General features: G+C 33.9%; 1 protein-coding gene, 1 long non-coding RNA gene and 1 pseudogene across 2 annotated transcripts; 1 reads left to right on the top strand and 2 right to left on the bottom strand.

Annotated features, from left to right (window-relative positions):
* Nucleotides 1-2,841: 2,841 nt before the first annotated feature.
* Nucleotides 2,842-6,517, bottom strand: LOC110714024 (rho GTPase-activating protein 3-like). Its single transcript, XM_021892484.1, has 5 exons — nt 6,084-6,517; nt 4,946-5,066; nt 4,721-4,840; nt 3,947-4,177; nt 2,842-3,627 (listed from the first exon to the last, which is right to left on the bottom strand). The coding sequence occupies exons 1-5, from the start codon at nt 6,515-6,517 to the stop codon at nt 3,106-3,108; spliced, it is 1,428 nt and encodes a 475-aa protein (XP_021748176.1). The 3' UTR covers nt 2,842-3,105.
* Nucleotides 6,518-8,881: 2,364 nt separating this feature from the next.
* On the top strand, nt 8,882-9,688 carry LOC110714025 (annotated as a pseudogene).
* A 932-nt stretch (nt 9,689-10,620) lies between these two features.
* Nucleotides 10,621-11,747, bottom strand: LOC110714110. Its single transcript, XR_002510104.1, has 2 exons — nt 11,164-11,747; nt 10,621-11,058 (listed from the first exon to the last, which is right to left on the bottom strand). It is a non-coding gene; the product is annotated as an uncharacterized LOC110714110 (long non-coding RNA).
* Nucleotides 11,748-16,192: the final 4,445 nt, after the last annotated feature.

Below are 16,192 nucleotides of genomic sequence, written 5' to 3'. Positions count from 1 at the left end.
TTTTACTTGACTCGCTTTGACTTTTACACTATTCACCACTCCTCCTTTGACCGTCTTTTGTGAATAATTTGTAAGGAAAAATATGTTCATGTTGGATATTTTGAATTCGTGTCAAGAACTACTATCATATTATATAACTTTTACAATTTTTACTTATGGAGAATTTATGTTATTGATCGTTGAAATTTTGCATTGGCAAGCGTGAAAAAAGAAACAGGTCGAGTAAAAAAGAACAGAGTAAGTATATTATTACTTTCTCCAATTTTTCCTAAAACTCTGCGAGTAGAAAAATAAAGCTAAAAACGGAGGGAGTATTATTCATTTTTGGTGGGCATGCTGAAGTTTAAGTCACGTGCTAAATTAAAAACCAGATACGGAGTATCGTAATCAAAGTGTAAAAAGATGGATACCCTGCCTTATTGGTTAGAGTGACGTCACTGCGTCAGAGAAATTAGTGACGTCATTTAGTTACAAGACATTTGCCAGCCAGGCAACGTAGGCACCCTGAATCCTGATAAGGAAAGCTAAACCTCTACCACCCACATTGGTGCATTTACTATCACAATTTTTGTACTCATCACAATAGATAGTTAGACACCACAATTTTAACCGTTTAAATGGTTGAACATTTAGCCATTGTTTGATTGACATGAAAAATAACTTCCTACGGAAATTTGTCCATTTTAATTACATATCCTAATCCGTTTTAAATTATTATTACATAATAACGAGTGCAGTAATGTAAATAGTTTCTCAATTATTAGTCTTGATTTCTAATCTTTCCAACCAATACAATTACACATTACACTAGGAAGATATGGTTTCTCAATTATTAATCCCCATTTCAAATCATTCCAGCCAACACAAATACACAACAACACATTACACTAGGAAGATAGTGCATATGTCCTCTCTAAAATGATTCATTTTTGTACCCTTGTGTGTAAATGGCTTTCAGAAGTTTATACTAATCGACTATTCGTAGCATGGTCCATTTTGACACTAAACTTCAAAAAGTTCAAGTCAAGTTGTAATGAATTAATTTTCATAAATATACTTTATTATTATTATTATTATTATTATTATTATTATTATTATTATATTTAAAAAACAGACATTGTCATACAATCTAAAAAAAATTAGTGGGAAGCCGAGATACGATATGGGCCCCTACTCCTCTAGCTATAGCAAATCCTACCCTAGTGAAGCTATGAGCAACACACGTGCCCTAATGTCTTGAGTCTTCGAGAATTTCTGGATCCGTTTCAGCCATGCAACCGCCTCATTCTCTAATTCCCCGACTGAAAAGAAAGAGAAAGGAAGGAAGCCATATCGAATTGCGTACTTGACCCGATTCTGATTAGCCGCATCAGCCACAACCCGTCCAGGAACAAAGTCAGATAACCCACACTGTGCCAAAGGAGAAGACCCTATCAAGTCAACATGTCACGTGTAATAATTCTCGCATTAGCATTGCATCATGCCACATCATTATTTAACATCTTATTCTTGCATCAGCATTGCGCCACATCTTCATTTCATGTCATGATGAACTAAAATACATACAAAGGGATTTGATTCTTTTTTTTTTTGAGGGGATGGGATTTGATTCATTTGAATACTAAACCTCATTGAAGAAACCAGAGAATAATCTAATAAAATATGGTACAAATCAATAGTTTTGTGAGTTGTGACACTCTAGTACTCTACCTTAGGATTTGGAAGGGTGACTACAACACCTGGTATACTGAATTACTGATAGGCAAGCATCCAGGCTTGTAGCGCCTACGGTCCAGCGGTACCCAAGCCCACTTCTATTCTTACCTCAATAAAGCCCAAGCTGCCCAACGCCCCAACCTATTTTTAATTTGACTTACATTATTTTATTTTTTAATTGAATTGTAAACTTGGCTATTGTTTTACTACTATATGGAAAAGTTAATGTTTATATCCATAGTATTTCCTGATCACTCAACGTACATATTAAAAATTTCAACATCATAGTAATTTTATTAGTTGAGAGTTGAAACTTTCGGAGCATTAATCTAACATAATTTTGCTATAGATGAAGAATTATTCTGTATCTGACTAAATGTACTGTTTAGGGTAATTTACCCTGCCACGTGGCCCAATCAGAAGGTGACGCGTGTCAGCCCCAGATTGGTCTAAAATGGACCAATCCCTGCTCGACACGTGTCATTCCCGAAATTAAGGGAAAAGGCAGCCTTTAGGCCCAAATCCCGAGAATGCCGCCTAACGGCGCAGCCCACCAATGATTAGGGTTCAGTAACCTAATCAGGGGCACAATTCCCAAAGACCCTATAAATAGGGAGATGTCCCTCATTTTGAAGACACGTTTTACCATTTATTACACATTTTACTTTTTGATAGAGACATCCTGAGCTTGGAATCCAAGCAGATCCCCACCTAAATTTCCGCACATTTTTCTCCTTTCAAGTTTCTAACTTGTGCGTCGGAGGCGGAGCACCACCCAACTGGTGTCTCCGTTTGTTTTGCAGGTACAGCTCACCCCGGATCAGTCTTCGTATTGTAACTCTCCCGAGGGACAAAAACACCCAAAACATGTACCATTATTCACCCACTGTCAATCTGCCCTTACCAAAAACAAATACTACCTCCATTACAGGTTATGTGCAACGATTAGACATTTTTCCTCTCTACTTTATGTCAAATCGTTGCACATAACCTGTAACGGATGTAGTACTTTGTTCACAGCTCATTCATGTAATCAGTAAAAGAAAATATAATTATGATAAACAGTTATTGATTATAATATGTAATAAAAATAGTACTTTGTTCACAGCTCATTCATGTAATCAGTAAAAGAAAATATAATTCTGATAAACAGTTATTGATTATAATATGTAATAAAAATCACAAGTATGATGGAACAACCAGGTTACAACACAGTAGTATGAACTAAGATTATTAACCTAAAACCCTTGGGTTAGATCCTACTGGAAACAAGCTCACAAAAAATGAAACTAGAAGAAAGCACCACAAATTAAAGAATTTTGTACGCAAATCCTACAGTAAGATATATTGTCATGGTCACACACTATACTGAGTAGTGATTATTGTCTCTCATCTACTATTTACAATCCCAACTTCAGCTGTTTTTTTGGTAGGTTTACTCAACTGGAAAACAGGATGCCTGCAAAGTTTTTTCACCCCCTTTTTGAAGTTTAATCTTTCCAATATCCCTTCCACTTCTCTATCTTCATCTTCAGACTCGGCAACCATAACAGGAGAACTGTCACGAGCATTTGAGCCACATGATTTATCTTCAATGTTCTTATTTTGAGATTTTCGATGTTTTCTTTCAGGACTGAACTCTAGTCGGTCTAAAGTGACACTTCTCGTAAACTCTTTGCTGTGCACTTGATTACAAGAACTTGCTGTGTTGTCCTTCTCAAAAATCATTTCTCCTATTGAAACGGATTTGTGGGGATTGCTGGTAGGGGTGTTTGAGGTGTCGGAACATGATGACAACATCCTTGCATTCTCTGCAGCGTCTTCTCTTGATTGGACGGTTTTCACAATCAATGTTTTGAGGAAATTCATCACTTGTACGGCGTGGATCAATGCTGTCAATGGATCAGCCATCTGCAAAGCACAGATAATTTAGCTGTAAGTTACAATAAAATAGGCATGTTTTGAAGGTAAAACATGGACCAGGCATTGGCCAAAAAAGGCCTATTTGGGGCCTGGGGATTGGGAAGACCTTGAAATATACCCTTTCATGTTATAATTCCTAAGCCAATTCGAAAAAGATGCGCTAAATCAAGATGAGCTTTGGGGAAAAGAATCCAAGATCATAGACTTATTGCCTCAATAAGCCAGCATTATTGGCAGAAGATGGAACTATGGCTGTCAACAAATTACGGGGAATTCAGATTCAGAGTTAAAAGGAGAATAAGTTCACCTGAGTCATGTTTGGCGCAAAGACCATGGCAATATTCCGTGCATTCATCTTGTTATGATGTTCATACTGCACGACATCTGCCATCAAATTGATGGCCCAGTCAAGGAGTGCAGCTTCCATTGGCGGAAGCAATTTTACAAGTTGAGTGCACTGATCTTCTGTATTGCAGTGCATTACCTGTTCTGGTGTAAGACAATCAAGCACTCCTTTTGGCAGTTCTCTAAACCAGGCCTGCAGTACCAGCAAACAATATGAGGTATGTTAGCCAAGTGTATTTATTTTGTCCAGTTAACCCAATTATACTTTGTCATTAATGAAATAATCACAAAGTCAAGTTATCCTAATCCCTAGGTAGCTGTGGAAGGACTTTACTTTTGTTCTCTATTTAGTTTATTCTTGATCTGGAGAGCAGTTGGTTGAGTAGAATTAGTCCCTGCGAAGAAGCTAAAGGAGAAAAGGAGTGAACCCAACCCAACCCAACCAATGGGAAACCAGGCACCGAATTGGAATTCAAGGTTCGAATGTGGGATCACTACCATTATATCCCCACATGATTCTCCTGTCCTCCATAATTATTTTTGAAATGGATGAAACCAATAGAAACAACACAATGTTTGTTTGAACCTTAGCTAAGTTAAAGAGATTTATGTAATAAGAATGATGAAAGAATTGGAGTTGACAGGACTCATATAGCAGCAGCCAGCAGGTGAAGATGAATTAGCAGAGCAGCTACTAATCTGCAAATGTAAATCAATCACTAAATTGAGTAATTACCTTTATTAATCCTGCCAAACAATGGACATCAATTGCTTGTGGAACTACCCCTTTGTTTAATTGACTCCGAACACTCTCTTCATGGCTATTTTCAGCAGTGATTCGAAAAATTCCTTCAGCCTACAAAAAGGAGGTGAAGAAAAACAAAAACACATCAACTATTAGACTGGGATCAACTAATACTTGATCACATCACTTTTTAGACTTTTAATTCCATAAACATACTTGAAGGCCTCCTTCCTCGCATAGGCGCTTTTGCATCATAAGAAGTATATTCGGCACACTATTCCCTCGCTCATCAATAGAACATTGCATTGACTGAGGAGACACACCAAATACACTCGCACTGGATAACACCAGAAAATCCAAATATCAAGATAATGCACAAAATATATAGCTTAAACAAGAAAAAGAACATTCACTGCAAGTCTGCAACCATCAGTCAAGACTAGAAACTGCCCTATGCATTGACAGCAAAAGTGCAATAAATTGTAGTTAATGGGGTAGATATTGTTTCATAATTCTCTGAACAACAAGCTAGCAGTTCAAGAAGCTTATCCTGTTATCTAATATGACAATTTATCTGACAATCTAGAGTTCTTTAACATTAAACATTCCCCAGACAAATACAACTTATCTACCTGGATAACCATCACGACTTACCACCTACCAAACACGCCGTTAAAGTTATCACTCCAAGTGTTCACCTAATCATAATTGGGGTAGGGAAATGGAGCAATGGGAAGAGGAAAAAATTGAAGACCTTCGCGTAAAAGAAGACTCAAACGGATTAAAATAGAAGCTCCAACACATATTCATATTCGGAATGACAGAACGAATCGAGGAACCCGAAAGGAAGGAACTCCCTAGCTGAATTGCCAAAAGCTCCTGGAACAAACAGTGCACAAAGGATATCTCTAACTTGTACAATATTCCTAACCCATGAAAACCCCACGTTGATACAAAGTATCCTTCATTATTAATTATACTCAATTCTTGGCTATTTCTTAAAGCATACTTAGCAAGTCATACCAATTACAATTTACACATTTACATCATCTTTAAGCTATCATATTCGCACGAAATTGAACCTAGACGTAATTAAAAAGGGTGCAAAACATACCTTTCAAGTAATTTTGATACAAAACCCTTCAAATTCACCTTGCTTGAGTTACTCATATTCATCTTTATATAAACAACATTAAAATTCAATTCTTGCAACAATCAACATACATTATTAATCTTCAACATTGATTCAAATCTAGAGTTATAGTTCACCAACTAAAATTAAACATATCACCCTCCAAAAATAAATAAAAATTCAACAAAACAGATCTCAAAAATTAAAGAAAGTAAATCTGACCTTGCACTAGGAACCCTTTGAAGAATATCAGGCTCAAATTCATCAGGCAAACCCAGAAATCCCTTAAAACGATCAAAAGTAACATGAGAAATATGCCTAACATTTGTTGGACAACTAATTTCCAAGGAAGAAACATCATTATCTTCTCTCTCAACACTACAAGTCATTAACAGTGATTTTCTAAGTGCCGCCGCCATAAACGTAAGAATTGGAAACTGCCCACTTCCATTTCCATTTCCATTCTCTCTCCTACCATTTTTATCAAAACCTGGGCTTATTAATGGCGTTGATATTGGGTCAAATTCATCTTCATAATTCCATTCTTCTTCTTCCTCTGTTTCTTCTCCTTCTTCTTCCCAAACAGAGGAACTCGGGGGCGAGTCAACTGAGTCGCACCCGAGTCGACAAGACTTGGATCGGAATAAAAGGGTCATGATGTTATGCTATGATTGTTATGTTGTGGATTGCAAACAACACCATAACATCACTGGAAAAACAGCGAAGAAATTCTTTTATAATAATAATATTATGAATTGACAAGGGTAGTGTATAATATAAGAAATGAATAAAAAAATGAATGTTTGATTAAAGATTTAAAGGAGGGGGTTGCTTGAAAAAGAGGAATGAAGAAGATTGAAATGTAATGGAATGGATGAGTTTTTGGAGAAGAAAACAATAGACGAAAAAGGTTAAAGAGTTGGTTTTTGGAAGTTATAAACAACAAAAGAAAGTAAGTGGGGAATTTCTGGGTAGTGTAGCACTACTGCAAATCCGTGACTCACTAATAAATTACCCTTCCTCCGTCCTATAATACAGAGTACAATATACTCCGTAATTATATAACCGTATATTTTTATTTTTCATAAATTTTCAATAATAAAGACTCGTTATTGACGGTTAAAAATGCTTCTTAATAAAAACCATATAAAATAAAACAGACATTATACGATATATTATGTTTCTGGGTAGTGTAGCACTATTGCAAATCCGTGACTCACTAATAAATTACACTTCCTCCGTCCTATAATACATTATACATAGTACAATATACTCCGTAATTATATACCTGTATATTTTTATTTTTCATAAATTTTCAATAATAAAGACTCGTTATTGACGGTTAAAAATGCTTCTTAATAAAAACCATGTAAAGTAAAACAGACATTACGATATATTATGATAATGAAGGATTATTAATGGTAGAGTAATAAAAGACATTAGTGATAGTGGATATGTGAAGCAAAATGGCAACGAAATGGAGAATGTGACATCTCAAAATAGCTGTATATGAACTTGTTGTACACATGTACTCGTATTAGTAAAATAATGTCTAGCATTCAGTGTAAATCTTGATTTAATATTGTAAGCAAAAGTCGTAGTCATGGGACCATTTTTTGAGAGTACCTTATGTGCAGTGGCGGACCCAGGAATTTCCGACTGATGAGTCACAATCGATAATCAAATATGTAAAAAAAAAAATTTACCAAACAACCAAATAATAGTACTACAACCCACATATTTAAACAAAATATAACATCATCCCACCATAAAATTGTAACACACCCTTACAATCTTAAAAATACCCTTTAGAAATTTTAACTAGTTTGTCAACATAACATGAAATTGCAGCAAAAAAAATCAACTTTTCCGAGCTACTCATATATTGAAGTGAGAACTAATCAAAATTTAGAATTCCAAATACAAGTAAAATCATTTGAACATAATAGTATATGAAACAAGGAGATGAAAAGAGAGAATATTCAACTGACCTCAGACACCACAACAATTCATCAATCAAATCAACATCCTTAATTATATTTCATTATTAGAAAAAACACAAGACTTTAAACTTTGCAAGCAAAACCTTTATCAAATTACAAGTTATAAGATACAAATTACTGCAATAATTAACATAATCAAGCATAATTGTTCCGACATTCATATATAGCCTTATAAAAACTACCCAGATGCATAATTCACATAATTTGATCACCAAATATTCAAATTACACCAAGAAAAGCCAAAAATGCTTCGAAGATTCATACTTAAAAACAAACCCAGATAAATATTTCACAAAATTTGATCATCAAACATCCAAATAACGCGGAACAAAACCAAAATTTTCAGGGGGCAAAAAAAAAATCCCAAATCAAGAAATTGTAACAAACCAAGAGGGTGCTCGAATTTGAATGAACTTTTAGCCATCTCAGCACTCAAAAAGGTAGAATTGATACCTGCTGAGTCAGAGTCTGGAGGCGTGAGCGAACTAGCGAAGAGGAAGCGTTAACTAAAAATCAACCTAAGTTTAAACCAAGTTTAATAAAATTAACTAATTAGACTGAATTGAATTGAAGATTAGAATTTTAAACTAAAATAGAAATCAACTTACTAGCAAAATGAGAATAGCAGATTAGAAGAAGCGTCGAAGACTCGAAGCGAACTAGCGAAGAGCACTAGCAGTGAGCACTGTCGGTCTGTCGCACACGGCACACTCGCACTGAGCAGCACTGCAGCAGAGCAGGCGACTAGGCTAGCAGCAGCACGCCAGCACTGGAGGGTGGAGGTAGTCTGGTGATTTGGTGAAGTGGTGAAGAGGAAGAGGCGAAGAGGAAGAGGCGAAGAGGAAGATGCGAAGAGGAAGAGGCGAAGTGGGCTAGGGCTTGACTGCTTGAGGAATTCGCCAAATCGGGCTCACCTCAGTACCTGATTAATACATTTTTGCCACTTGATTAACATTTTAACTTGATAAACATGTGATAAACTTATATTTTCTCATATAAGTAATGTTGGATTACTTGGATAACAAGTCCCATTGCTTATAGGAATGTATATTGTACTACTTTAAAATCCATACTGGATTAAAAATGGCGGCAACGAGCGATGAAGAAATGGAGAAGTTACTCTCCCTCGCTGATTAAATCTCCAACGATTTCGAAAATGGCATCAATGAAATCCAAACCCTAAAATCCAACTTCAATGCTGAAATCAACCATCGCCAATCTCTCGAGCTCACCTGCTCCACTCTGAAGAGAGAGAATGAACGATTGAAGAACCTTCATCTCGAAACCCTAAACAATCTAATGCTTCATTTACAACACAAAGGAAATTCTCACAATTTGAAAGAGGAATTGCAGAAATTAACCACCGAGTCATTCAAAGTTGCAAAAGATCATCGGAAAACTGTGGAATCATTGAAGCGAAATCAGGAGGAAGAAATTAGGGTTTTGGGGGTTCAAATTGGGGAGATTTGGCGCCAAAAATCGGCGGATGAAGCGACGATTTATCAGCTGCATCATGAGCTGATTTCGTTACGGAGTGGAATGAAGGATGTGGAGGAGAAGAGTCGAGGAGAGATTGAGGATTTGAGGGATTGTATTTTCGCAGAGCAGGAAGAGAAGAAGGAATTGAGTAAGAAAGTTAGGGATTTGGAGAAGGAATTGCTCGTTTCGAAGACGAAACAGTTTTTTTCATCGGACAAGCAGTTGGATTTGCTGAAGCAGAAGATGATGAAATTGAGGAGAGAGAATGGAGCTCTTAAAAAACAGCTCATTGCTGCTTTTAAACAGAGCTAAAAGAGGAGACTTCAAATAGGTAAAAGCACAGAAAACATTACTTCATTTTGAAAATTGAATTTTGTTTTTAGATGGAGTAGAAAATATATATGCATGTCTATTTACTGATTTATGGAGCAATATGATAATATTATCCACATATGATATTGTTGTGCAAATTTGAATACATATCGTGGAATTGTTAGATAATTCGTACATTGGTAGTTTGAAATGACGAGTAATAGTGCATTGATACTTTAACGATATAAGCAGTGGCGGACCAGGAATTTCCGACTGGTGAGTCACAATCGATAATCAAATATGTAAAATATTTACCAAAAAACCAAATAATAGTACTAAAAAATACATCCAAATATTCAAACAATACAAAATACAACCAATAGGCAGCATCCTTTTCCACACTATACTCAAGCCAAGTCCAAGTACCAAACCACTTAGCACAAAAGCGACGGTTTTTGCCAAAAATAGAAGTTTGAGGAAATACAAAGTCTTTGGGCTGACAAGGCTTTCTTTGAATGTAAATTCTTCTCACTAAATCTCTATCATCTTTATGAAATTCACTCATCTTTCTCCTCTTTCCTGGATCTTGTGGAAGATTAGCAAATTCATGTTCACTTAATCTTTCACAAGTGGTTGGGGCATTAGGAGAACATTGGCCTTGTTCATTTTGAGGGGAATTTTAAGTTGAATAAATGAGATGGAGATGAATGTTGTTCACTTTCTTGAGGTTGAGATATAGTTTGTTCATTTTGTGTTGGATGTGGAAGAGAAGTTGGAGTAGGATTCTTTTTAGCAAAAAAGCTAGTAATGTTTTGCATTTCATTTGGAATGCGTTTTCTCTTCATTCTGAAATTACAAGACTAAAATTAACAAACTAATAACTAACAAGCTAATAAACACCCTAACTACTGTTCTCCGTGTAATAACAGTTTAAACAATTTACAGCAACAATAACAAGAAAAAACTTAAGAATGATTTAAGGTTTATGTAACCACAATTCAGACACAATGTTTTACAATTCCTGAATCCGCCTAGTCTATACGGAACTTCCAGCCGAATATGCGACTAGCACCACTAACCAGTCCACACTGTAATCTAATTATAAATTTATAATCCTCCTTACACTAATAGCTGTCTTATACAATGTCCGGCATCACATAAACTAATAAGTTCAATTTAACAGTCAAAACACAAATAATGCAAATTCAATGAACATTCATCGTATATACTAATTTTAAGCAACAAGTAATGCAAATTTGATCAGAAATTCACAAAAAAAAAAAAGAATAAATTGATGATTACCTTGCCAGACGGCAGACGCTGATTGAGGCGAGTAGGCGGAGCAGCAGGGCCAGCACTGGAGGCGACGAGGCTTGAGCCGATGAGCGAAGAGGAAGCGTTAACTACAAATCAACCAAAGTTTAAACCAAAGTTTAATAAAATTAACTAATTAGGCTGAATTAAGTTGAAGATAAGAAATTAAAAATAAAAATTAGAAATCAACTTACTAGTGAATTAGCAATTGCGTCGAAGCGATTGCGAAGAGGCGAAGAGCAGTGACCACGGAGACGGAGCAGGCAAGCAGCAGAGGCAGAGCAGGCGACTGGAGGGTGGCTAGGTGGAGGCAGTCTGGTGAAGATGAAGCGAAGAGGAAGTCAAGAGGCGAAGAGGGAAGAGCAGCTGAGGAGGCAGTGGGCTAGGGCTTGAGGAAGTGTCGGGACCTGAAGTTAGATTTTTTTTTATTTTTTATTTTTTTTAAAAAAAACTTAAAATTTTTTTTGGGCCCTGGTGAGTCATTTGACCCACCAGGCACAAGGCCCAGTCCGCCACTGCTTATGTGTTACCTTAATTGTGATAGTGTCATATTAAGTGTGAAGATATCTACCATATACTAGTAATCATTGTTCCCACTATTTTCTTGTGAGATGCAATCCATTATTTTTTAGATTTTAATCTAGCTACTTAACTACTCATAACTAATAGGGTTTAAGTATTTCGAGAATAATTTCCTAGTAATTGCATTTGGTTTATGTTTCCCCTCTTAAAATAACTTATTATTTAAGGTATTGAGAAGTTCATAATAAAAAAAACATATCCCTCTTGGTTTGTAAAGGGATTCGAATGCAATTGAAAATATAGTTGATCGATTAGGGGTAGTTGTATTTAAGATTTTGTAAGTGAAAGGACGTTATCAACTTACATTGCCTATATATATTAATATTATTGAATAAGTTGAATTAAATGATCATGTGCTTACAAGTTTAGAGGCAAACCTCAATATATACATCGGCCTACTACAATTCACTTATATATATATATGAACTCGGCTTTAACCCAATTTATTTTATCTACCTTATATTTTGGCTAATTTTATCAACCACTTAATTGTTGGCCGATTTATGGTGCACTTAATGTGTTATCACTTAATATTATTTATTGATATTAACTACCTGTGTTTAACTACGTGCCTATCAAAATAGCTATTATTCATTAGATGAATAAGGACGTTTGATCTAGTAATGAATTAACAGCCAAATTAGGCCTTTGTCTCTAATAAACATAAGTAGGGACCTTGATTTTGAGCCATAATGTATGTACAAAACATAACTAACATGTATTTTCTTATTTATATTTAAGTTAAGAGAAGGAATCATATGTTTCTAGCTAAAACGATAAAAGAAATTTGTAATATTGGGAATCTAGACAATACTTTAGTATGAAGCAACAAATAAAATGTACAGACGAGCATAATGAAAGAATAAATTAATTAAAGTAAATAAAAGCTTCGTTTTTGTTCTCTTGTTAATGTGATTATCTTAATCTTATTCATTTTAGTCACTAAATTCCAAATTAATTAAGAAGACAAATGCACATTAAATTAATGATAAGTGAAAGAAAGTCTATTAATTAAACCAAATTAATTTTACTATATGTTGATCTTCTTAGTGCATATATTGACTAGTATTTTGTCACGATTTATATACTAGATGAACTTATAATATAAATATGAATCAATGTAATGGGTAATAGTTAGCCGACCAACCATTGATTCATGAATTATGAATAAGGAATCTAGCAAAAAAGTAAGGATGTTACAAGAACTGGATCCATGCATAGGCGACAAAGAACGACATGGGCATTTTTATAATTATGTAAAACTGCTCGATCTTCCTATTATTTATACGTCCTAATTTAAAATTCTTGACAGTCAATTTATGCTGTTTCTCATGGAAGCTACGCCTTTGCCATGCAATCGTGTAATCTGATGCATGTATTGTAAATCTGTATCAATAACTCATGCAACTATGAGGCTATGAGAGTGAATGATTGATTGATCGGACCTACACGTGAGTACGTAAGAATTAGTTGTCTTATAAAAAGAATGACTAACAAATACGAAGTAAGATTTATGGATACTCCACATATTAACTAAGGATTTTAATTAAGACGAAATTTTATTAAGCTTATATATAATATGTGAAATTGTGAATATATGCAGTTGATTATAGTGAAGCTTTTATTATTTGATAGTGAACACGTGTATGTTTCATGTGTCAAAATATAAACAGAAATCAAATGAAGTAGCATAGTTTGTTCCTTTATAAGACACATGTAAATAGAATTGCAAAAGAAATAGTTTTCAAGCCACCCTAAGAATAATTTCCTTTCCCTTAAAAATAGTGTGTTGTTGGCTGGAAATTTGGGAGGAGACTTCCAGTTCCAGGCCACCTGGTTCATCAATTCTAGCTCAAACTCTCAAAGGCTGATTTATACAAGTATATAAAATAATGTGCCTTGATTTTGAGTTACTACTTTCAAATGATCAAAGACAATCAACCTACAGAAAAAGTTTAACACCACTCCTTTTTTAGAAGAGATTGTAGGGATCTATAATTCGTATGTACGGTTCATGTTTGATAACTTTTCCATTCTTTAATTCATTAAATTAAAAGTAATAAACCGTATCAAATACGTTTGTTTTTCTATCAGCTTATCAAGTAAGATGTTCAATTAAAGACAACTCATTTTGAGTAAAGTATTAATAACATATTGAAAAGGTGAGAACATACATAGTTGATTAGTTGGTCGAAAGAACTAAATTAGTAAAGTCTATACTTATAAAGCGCATGCGTGAAATAAAAAATATTAATTACGTCGAACTTAATTAATTGAGTGACAATGAATAATCAAATATTAAAGAAGATACATAAAATTCCAAAAATGAGAAGTTGATGTATGAAGGAACTCTAAATTGTAAGTTAGGTGAGCAGGCAAATTTGGGATGACCTTATCCATCCGAATATTGGGAATTTGGGATTAGGATTAGCTATCTGTTGGAGGGTTAAGCCAACAAATCGTACCTATTATTATTATTATTGTGATTCCTTAAGAAATGAATTGTACCTATTTTTATATTTATGTTTCTATTTGAAGGAATTTGAGTTTCTTTAATTTAAAGTAGTGGCACCAAAATCTATATAATAAAAAAAATAAATAAAAATGATGAGCAAGTGTGCAAGAACAAGAATGATAAGATATGTAAGATCATTTCATTGGTGGTTATTGGGCTGTTATCATTAAATGGGACCATTATTTTAGTCATACCAATTCTTGACCTGCACATGACACCATTTTTTGTTTATCTTGTCTTCTGGTTCTGGATCTTAATGTAAATTAAACTTTAGTGATTAATTTATTTAATTAAATATTATTAACTGCTATGGTTAAAATATACGATGAGACCCAGGCCTAAAGAAATACAAGTAAAAAGGCCCAATTACTTTGGGCTTTGAGTTGGGCTTGGTGCAATTATAGTCTAGAACTAGAATATATAATTTTTAATTTTTTTAAAAACATATCTTGAAGTACATTAAGCCTGAAAATTTGACCAAAGACTTTAAAATAATTAGCCCAACTTTTGTGTCTGAATTTCTTCCAATCCCATTTTTAATGGGGTCTCTACAGAATTTCTCATTTGAATGATTTCATTGCAATTAGCATAGTCCCTAGTACCTACAATTCCTTTCTGTTATAGCTAGTTTATTTACTACGGAGAACAAGTATACTACAAACTACATTGTTTAGATACTACATTACATATCAAACATTAATCATCTATTGACTCGCCAATACAATTTTTAATAAAATGAATATTGTGAAGGAGAGAATAACTTAAGTCACATCGGTTCTTTAAAATCATACAACGCAATGAACGCACTCTATAAGCGAACAAAATAATTGACTTTTACAGATTTATAACTTTATACTACTATTTATTAGAAGACAAAATGATAAAAAGTAAAAATAATTCCATAAATGAACCATGTTATCCATTTTTAAATTATTTTCTCCGGAGTGCCTTTAAACTATACAACACCCGTGTGGCTGACTGGCTGGTTCCTCTAGATGGCGTGGACCTTCAAACACTAGCCACTAGCTGAGTCCTGAGTGTACAATACCTCTTCATGAATTCCCAACCAAAAACCAGCTTGTCAATTTGTTTGATTGACTGTTTGACAGGAACACCTAACGAACCTCTTCCTTAATTAAGCCGACCAAGACTTTTTTGGATTATAATTAATTAATTAGTCTTTATGTTTGGAGTATAATCTAACAAAATACTACTCCTACATTCATTTAGCATTATACTCTGTATAACCATTTTATTACCTATTCTCAATTCATATTATCAATCACTAATCTCACCATCTTCAGGGATGGTTATAGGTTGGATTGACTAAATCGAGTTACTGACATTATTTGGTACAGGGGCCTACAATCATCATTGCGAAACACCAAAATAAAACATACATAAATTATTAATTATTAATCGTTCAAACCGGATTTGATAAACTTTGTTGACCTCAAATTATTTAAAACAATAATGGATGTAATATACTTTTAAAATAACTTTATATTTACAATAGTAATGTTTTTTTCCCTAATATTTTTATTATGTATATCGATTTGAGCTTAAGTTGAATAAAGTGCCAAGCAATTTAATTTGAGCCTGACTTTGTGCCTTCAAGTTCTAGTCAAGCACCAACTTTTCAAGGTTGGCTTAAATTGACTCGATAGATGTAGGCACTCCTAAGGGCCTGTTCTGTTCCGTTGAAATTCAGCTCAGTTCAGTTCAGCTCAGTTCAGTTCAGTTCAATTCAGTTCAGCTCAACTCTTAATTTATGTCTAATGATATTGCAAATGATATAAAGCCAAATTTCATTCTTTTAAGATCTTATTACAACGACAACAACAACAAAAATAATAATAATAAATAGTATATATAAAAAAAAATAATAATAATATTAACAATAATAATAATAATAACAATAATAATTGAAATAATAATAATAATACTAACAATAATAATCAATAAATAATAATAATCATCAATAAATAATAATAATAATAATAATAATAATAATAATAACAACAACAACAACAATAATAATAATACTAATACTATAATAATACTAATAATAATAATCAATAAATAATAATAATAATTATCAATAATTAATAATAATAATAATAACA

This window comes from Chenopodium quinoa, unplaced genomic scaffold (assembly GCF_001683475.1).
Source record: "Chenopodium quinoa cultivar QQ74 unplaced genomic scaffold, ASM168347v1, whole genome shotgun sequence".
Classification (NCBI taxonomy): domain Eukaryota; kingdom Viridiplantae; phylum Streptophyta; class Magnoliopsida; order Caryophyllales; family Amaranthaceae; genus Chenopodium; species Chenopodium quinoa.
This window is presented reverse-complemented; position numbering and strand designations above follow the sequence as displayed.